Genomic DNA, 7928 nt, shown 5'->3' with positions numbered 1-7928 from the left:
AGTGGGGTTTGATCAACCTCCACAGGAGAAACGGCCACTGGGTGTAAACAGGCTGCACACGGGCCTGTCTGTGTGTCCCTGCTCTTCATCCAGTGTTAGGAGTAAACACTCATTAAGGGACCTTCCCAAAGTGAGAAGAAAACTCTTGGGCTCTGGGCTGAGTCAGAAAGGAATTGGCTATTCTGTGTATTTGTGTGTATTTTATAATTACAGTCAATTAGGGAAAAGAGCTAGCACTAAGGACTAGCTCTCCATGGGTGTGACTATACAACACCCTTACCTCGAAATAAGCTATGCAACATGCGCTATACAAATTGTGCAGCTTATTTTGATCTTATTTTGAAATAAGGCGCTATTCCGAAACCTCCCTTAAGCCTTGTGCAATGAGGTTTGCAGGGACGTTGGAATAGTGAGCACGTTATATTTCGATATTACGGGCTTACTCTTAAGATGTGGAGGTATCCCGAACGAGCTCTGCAGTGTAGACAGAGCCCATATGGCCTCATTCCCTATAAGTTCCCAGGAGGGATGGATAGAGAGGAAGGACGTCCGAATAATGAGCCTGTTGTATTTCAATATAATGGGCTTGCTGTTAAGATGTACAATAGCTATTTTGGGATACCAGAGGTGTTCTGAAATAGCTCCACTGTGTAGATATAGCCCATAGGGTCTCATTCCCTACACATTCCCAGGAGGGATGGATAAATCGGAGATTAAAGAGTTACAAAGACTGATGCCTGAGAGGAGACACTTTCTGTGAATACACACGGCTGTCGCTGAAAAACCAGCGATCTGTAATTATAATCGGCAACTATCTTCTTACTGGGCAGCATCTTTTCATTGAAAAATTGTGAAATCACCTAGTAAACAAAAGTCGTTATGGACAGATCCCTTGTATGAGCATAAATGCCAGCAAAGGAGGGTTAGGTTGGCCATTAGGAAAAACATCCTAACTGTCAGGGTAGTTAAATACTGGAATAAACTGCCTAGGGAAGTTGTGGATTCTCCATCACTGGAAATATTTAAGAGCTGAATAGACAGGCATCTAGCAGGCATGATCTAGAGATTGCTTGGACCTGCCATGAGGGCAGGGGACTGGACTTCATTACCTCTCAAGGTTCCTCCTGGTTCTGGTGTTCTGTGGTTTTATGATTATACAGATAAGTAAACTGAGGCACGGAGACACATAACTTGGCCAAAAATAACACATGGAATAAATTGCAGAATGGCCGACAGGACCGAGCAGTCTGGACTCTGGCTGGGCCAGGGTAATGGGTGGAATGCAGCAGAAAGGCTGGAAGAGGGAGGCCTTTGCTGTCTCTCAAGGTGAATTGGAGTTTTCCAGAACCAGCTAGCATGTGCGAGCTCCCTTCTCCTGGTAAGACTGAATTGCGGGTTGCCTATAGATATATTTTCTTACAGATTTCTTATTCCCTTATTATTTTAATTATATGCTCATTTTAAAATGCTTGTAATAGATTTACATTAAGATAATTTGGCTGTAATGGTTTAAAACAAATAAAAGGAAGTTCCTCTTCACACAGTGCACAGTCAACCTGTGGAACTCCTTGCCTGAGGAGGTTGTGAAAGCTAGGACTATAAGATGGTTTAAAAGAGAACTAGATAAATTCATGGAGGTTAAGTCCATTACTGGCTATTAGCCAGAATGGGTAAGGAATCGTGTCTCTAGCCTGTTTCTCAGAAGGTGGAGATGGATGGGAAGGGAGAGATCGCTTGGTCATTACCTATTCAGTTCACTCCCTCTGGGGCACCTGGCATTGGTCACTGTCGGCAAACAGGATACTAGGCTGAATGGACCTTTAGTCTGACCCAGTATGGCCGTTTCTATGTTCTTAATGCAAGGGGCTTGTAGGCCACATCCCGTATGTTGAGCTAAGGCAAAGCTAGCATACACACGTCTGGGCCCTTTCACCTTGAAAGAAAAGTCAACATGTATGTATTTGGGACCGTTCGTCTACACAAATAAAACAACCTCGAAAGGCATAGGATCTTCAAATTATATCCTCAAAATGTACATATACACGGCAAAGTGGAGAAACCTGAAATAACTGATTCAGACCCAACCGAAGTACCGGTAAGGAGAGAAATACCAAATGTGGCACCTAACCACAAACAGCGCCAAGGTAACGAACTGATGCCCCTGATAATAATGGGAGATCAATGATAAACCGATCGATAGGGAAAAGACACGTCACAATTCGTGAAGTGCGGAAACACAAATGAGGGAAACATCCTCTACTGAATGTGCATTAAACATACCAATGCCAGTGAAACAGATTATAGACCTGGCATCCTGGCCTGTGGGCTGGAGAAGAAGGAAATGCCGTTTGTGGGAGGTCCAAGACCGTGGCCCACTGGCGACGAAGGAGAAGGAGATGGTGATGAGGAAGATGATGGGTTACCCCTCATGCGATTCACCAAGGGATGATGTGAGTGTAGGGAAGTGCAGATGAACATTCTCTGTCTTGTTAGGTTGCGGGGGTTGGGTCTGTGCTAAATATATTTGTAACGGGTTGAGGTCATGGAAGATCCCTTGGAAGTGCGTCCCGGAGAGCTGACACGGCCACTGCCACTCGCCTTCCTGCTCTTTGGAGCGTCTCACTACCCAGTCCTGGTGGGCCAGTTCCTCCGGTCTCCCCCAGCCGAGGCCCCGAGCTGAGATCACGGCACCCCCCTAGAAGCAGTAGACACTGAGGTCCCACTTGATGACTTTCCATTTACACATGTAAAAACCATAAAGTGTTCACAACTCCATGTGTCTAATTTTACACACAAGAGTGAGACACACACCAAAGTAAGATAAACAGAACCCGCGGATCGTGACAGGAAGATTGGTGGGTGACACGAAGTAATTCACTCAAAGCACTTGAGTTAGGTATATTTATGTCCATACGTCCATTTCATAAAGCATGTGGAGGGTTCTGTCATAATATGAATAAGTTGTATTTGTAAATACACACGAGTTCCTATAGTGTGAGTGTGACAATTGTACATCAGGGTTTCCAGCTACTGAATAATTGAAACACCGGGCCTGATCCTGGGAGAAAAATTTGTCCACATGCAGAGCAATCACTTGAAATTCATGCTGCACTGGGAAGTCAAGATCTGCACCAAACGCTCTCCACTGATTTGTACCGTGCAGAGAATCGCAGAGGGTGGCACCCACTTACAAAAGCTGAGGATATGCCCAAAGTCATGCAACTGGTGACAAAGGGGAAGCAGACTCTAGTGAGCTGGGGATGATGAATCCCAGATCAGCCATGAGCATACCGGGTGACCTTGGAGAAGTCACTTCCTCTCTCCGGACCACAGCCTCCGTAGATATTAACTGGAGATATTTACCTAGTATTTCTAGCTCAAACTGAAAGGCTACGTCTAGACTGGCAGAATTTTCCGGAAATGAAACTGAAAAGTTTTCTGTTAAAAGCATTTGCGGAAAAGAGCGTCTAGATTGGCATGGAACTTTTCCGCAAAAGCACTTTTTTGCGGAAAAGTGTCTGTGCCAATCTAGACGCACTTTTGCGCCAAAAAGCCCCAATCGCCATTTTCAAAATCGGGACTTTTTTGCGCAAAACAAATCTGAGATGTCTACACTGGCCCTTTTGCGCAAAAGCTTTGCGAAAAAGGGACTTTTGCCCAAACGGGATCAGCATAGTATTTCTGCAAGAAGCACTGATTTCAGACAGTAGGAAGCCAGTGTTCTTGCAGAAATTCAAGCAGCCAGTGTAGACAGCTGGCAAGTTTTTCCACAAAAGCAGCTGCCAGTCTAGACACAGCCAAAGTGTTTACTAGCTCAAACTGAAAGGGCTGTTCAGGCACACGCTGTACTGATTTGGTTCCCTATAGCTCACTGTTTACACGGATGTGCTTTTTAGAATTCCAGTGTGGTGTTCCCTGGTAAATCAGTGAGAAAACAGAGATGTGTGGAAACCTGTTTTTGTGGCTGTAGTTTGTTGTTGTTTATTAGATTCCTCCTTTTTAGGAAGGACTGCACCTCCACTGATCCCAGTACAATAGTAACCCCACTGCATGGAATAAAACCCAGAGGGTCAGTAAGAAGATAAAAACCATAAGAATGGCCATGCTGGATCAGACGAAAGCGTCATCTAGTGCAAAATCTTGTCTTTCTATGGTAGCCAATACCAGATGTCCCAGAGGGAATAAACAGAACTGAGATCCATCCTCTGTCACCCATTCACCGCTTTTGGCAAATAGAAGCTAGGAATACCATTCCTGCCCGTTTTGGTTAGTAGCCAATGATGGACCCATCCTCTATGAGCTTATCAAGCTCTTTTTGAACCCTGTTGTTAACTCCTGGTTTTCACAGCATTCACTTTCAAGAAGTTCCACAGGTTAACTGTGCTTTGCATGAAGAAATACTTCCATTTGCTTTTTTGTTTAAAACGGGCTGCCTATTAATGTCATTTGATGATACCTCATATTTGTCATCAAATATGGGAAGGTCTACATATATTTTTCCATATTTACTTTCTGAATGTCAGTCACAACTGCGTACGTTTCTATAACATCCCCCCTTTGTTGTCTCTCTTCTACCTTAAAAAGTCCCAGTCTAATGAACTTCTCTGCATACGCCAGCTGTTCCAGACCCTTGCTCACTTTGGTACCATTTTCTGAACCTTTTCCAATGCCAATATAACTGTTTTGAGATGAGGTTACCACATCTTTATGCAGTATTCAAGATGCGGGTTCATTGTGGGTTCACAGAGAGGCAAAGTGGCATTTTCTGTCTTATTCTCTTTCCTTTCTCCATGAGTCCCAACAACCGGTTTGCTTTGCTGAGCATTGTCTGTTCAAGGCCAGAGCAATGGTGACGGGGGTAGCTCTACCACTGCTTTCTTGTGTAGCCTTGAGTAAATCATCAGACCCCTGAGAGGCTCCATCCACCCTTAGCACGGGGATAACGCCAACTAGCAGCAGAGCCAAAGAGCTTCTAGACGCAGTGACCAGAAACACCTTCCACGAGGGTAGGTCAGACGAAGCTTCGCCCTTGGGCATCGGAACCTTGTCAATGGGCGTCCTGTGGATGTGGAATGGGAGTCGTGGACCCCTGTAAATACCTGGCTAATGGAAGGTTTGCCATTTCTCTCCCTCCCTGTGAGCTACCAAAGCCCCCCTTACCTCAGATGACACTGGGGCTTACCCTCCCATCTCTCTTCACAGCTGCCCCGCTCCCTTCTCAGCTCATCCCTTGCCCTCCCGTGAGGACCAGGACCCTGCCAGCAACAGGCCCCAACCATGAGAACCCACACAGAGCGAAAAGCTACGGAACCAAAGCCACACAAGATTTTCTCCCTTCGGGGCTTTCTAGCTGAGTTTTCGGGCCCACCAGCTCTGGGATGCTCAGCCTCTCCCATCTGCCTCACTGACCTGCCACCAACCCTCCACTGCTTTTATACGGCTTCCCACTCTGCTCCTGACTAGCCTGTCGAACTTGGTGCTGCGTCCTCACTGCCAGCTCCTATTCGGGTTGTAGAGTCACAGGGCTCCCAGCAGGGCGGGGAAGGAGGTCACTATGGTTAGCAAGAGGTTGAGGCAGGGGAGGAAAGGCAAACCACTGGGGAAGGCTTGAGGGAGAAGAGGCAGAATGCAGGTGGCAACTTTGGGGAAGAGATGGAGAAGGCAGAAGAGCCTGAGGGGAATAGGCGGGCGGGGATCAGGACTGGAGGGCTCCAATTATCAGCAACTAGAACTCGGGAAAGCCTATGAGTGAAGGAGTTTGACATCTACCTCTTCCCCAGTTACTCATGACAACACAGGACAGTCTGGCCGAGAAAAGGTTTAATCTCTTTTTGAGTGCACAGTCCGTGATTCAGAGGAGGAGGCCTAGCACCGTTTCGCCAGCCAGCTCTCAATGGAGCTCAGTCTGAGAGCCAGAGCCCCCAGAGAATATGTTAGGTCCCTTTATAGGTAAAGAACTGGAGTACCCTGCCCCAGATCTGTTTGATTGTCGCCCCGTAGATGACGGGGTTCAGCATGAGGGGCAGCAGGAGGCATGTGTTGGAAACGAGAATGTGGACATGAAGGGGCACAATCTGGCCAAATCGGGACATAAGGGAGGAGAAGACATCAGGGATATAAAAGGCTGACATGGCACAGAGGTGGGAGCTGCAGGTCCTAAAAGTCTTGTGCCGGGCTTCCTTGGTGGGGAGGCTGAAGACGGCCCTGAGGATCTGGATGTAGGACACGGCAATAAAAATCACATCCAGACCCAACACACAGAAAAGCAGAAACAGGCCGTAGTAATTACTGGCAAGGGTGTCAGCGCAGGCCAGGTTCACCAAGGATGCGTTCCTACAGTATGGTTGGAGGATGATGTTGGTTTTGCAATATGGCCACCTCCCCGCCATTAAAGGAAGGGGCATTATGAGTATACCGCCACGCAGCACCACAGCCAGGCCGATCTTGGCCACTACCTGGTTTGTGAGGATGGTGGAATGTCTCAGGGGATGGCAGATGGCCACGTAGCGATCCAAAGCCATGGCCATGAAGATCCCAGACTCTATCACTGAGGAGCACTTAAAGAAGAACATCTGAGCAAGGCAGGCACTAAAATTGATCTCCCTGGAACTGAACCAGAAGATTGCCAGCATTTTGGGCAGGATGGAGGTGGAGAGCATAATGTCAGTGAGGGCCAGCATGCAGAGGAAATAGTACATGGGCCCATGGAGGCTCCGATCCATCTTCACAATGGACATAATGGCAAAGTTCCCCAAAAGGGTTAAGGCATAGATAGCGCAGAAGGGGATGGAGATCCAGAGATAGAACTCCTCCAGGCCAGGAATGCCCATCAGAATGAAGACAGAGGGGTTGGTGAAGTGGGTGATGTTGGAATCTGACATGTGTAGGAAAGAAGGGAGTCGAAATCTGAAGCACAACAGTGTCTTCCGCATGTACCGTATGCTCCCGACTTCTTGTATGTGCCCGGTCTCTGAGGTGTTGGTAGCAATACCAATGCCTAGATGGAGAGAGAGTGTTAATATAGGACACTGTTTTGTTCAGAAAAGATACAAAGAAGGCTGCAATTGAGTAAAATAATGAATGGAACTAATCCCATTGAAAAGGACACAGAATAGTCCCCAATTACTAGTCTTGCACAAGAAGCCTCATGTGCAAGAGTTTTTGAGCAAAAACGTCTTGCGCAAGAGTGCATCTATACCTCAAAGTGCATCACTTTTGCGCAAGAGCGTGTCCACACTGCATGGTTGCTCTTGCGCAAGAAAGCTCCGATCGCCTTCTATGGAATGACCATCAGAGCAGCTGTGCTTTTTTGGATAGGCTGTATTTGTGCAAGAAACCCCTGTGGAGCATCCACACTTACCTTTTTGTTTAACAGCCGTAATGTAAAAAGGAGTTATGCCTCATAGCAGGTTAACCTACACCGCAAAAAGCCCTCTGTTCTGCTGTTTTACTGTCAATTTCCTTGTGCAAAAGTGAGCTTGAGGTGTGAACACTCACCTTGTGCCAAAGTGAACTTGAGGTGTGAAGTTTTTGTGCAAAAATGGTGGTTTTTCTGCTAAAACCCTGTAGTGGAGACATAGACCTACTTCCATAGATACATGGTTCTTCAAAAGGCTAATTCCCCAAAGCTAAGGGAATGAATCAGCAGAACTGATCAGTAGGAAATTTCGGAGAGAAACCGTCTGAATTCTTTACAGTTCCATAAAAAAAAAGTAGACAACTTTGGACAATAAACAAACAAACAAATAACCATGATTCAGTGGCAAAAGTGAAATAGCAATTAAGGTGAAATACAATATCAAATATATGGGAAAAAGAGACAAGAAATAATACACACCGGAGGGTGTGAATATTGATATGGGATATTAAAAATATCAGGGAAAATACAGGATTGGCAGGGCTATGGCTCTAAATTCAGAGGCTATTAA

General features: G+C 46.3%; 1 protein-coding gene across 1 annotated transcript; it reads right to left on the bottom strand.

Annotated features, from left to right (window-relative positions):
* Nucleotides 1-5933: 5933 nt before the first annotated feature.
* LOC142829263 (olfactory receptor 52R1-like) lies at nt 5934-6881 on the bottom strand. Its single transcript, XM_075928422.2, has one exon. The coding sequence runs from the start codon at nt 6879-6881 to the stop codon at nt 5934-5936; it is 948 nt and encodes a 315-aa protein (XP_075784537.2).
* Nucleotides 6882-7928: the final 1047 nt, after the last annotated feature.

The sequence above is a fragment of the Pelodiscus sinensis genome, chromosome 1 (genome assembly GCF_052426305.1).
Source record: "Pelodiscus sinensis isolate ZL-2025 chromosome 1, ASM5242630v1, whole genome shotgun sequence".
NCBI lineage: Eukaryota > Metazoa > Chordata > Testudines > Trionychidae > Pelodiscus > Pelodiscus sinensis.
Note: the sequence above shows the minus strand (reverse complement) of the source record. Positions and strands in the feature narration are given on the sequence as shown.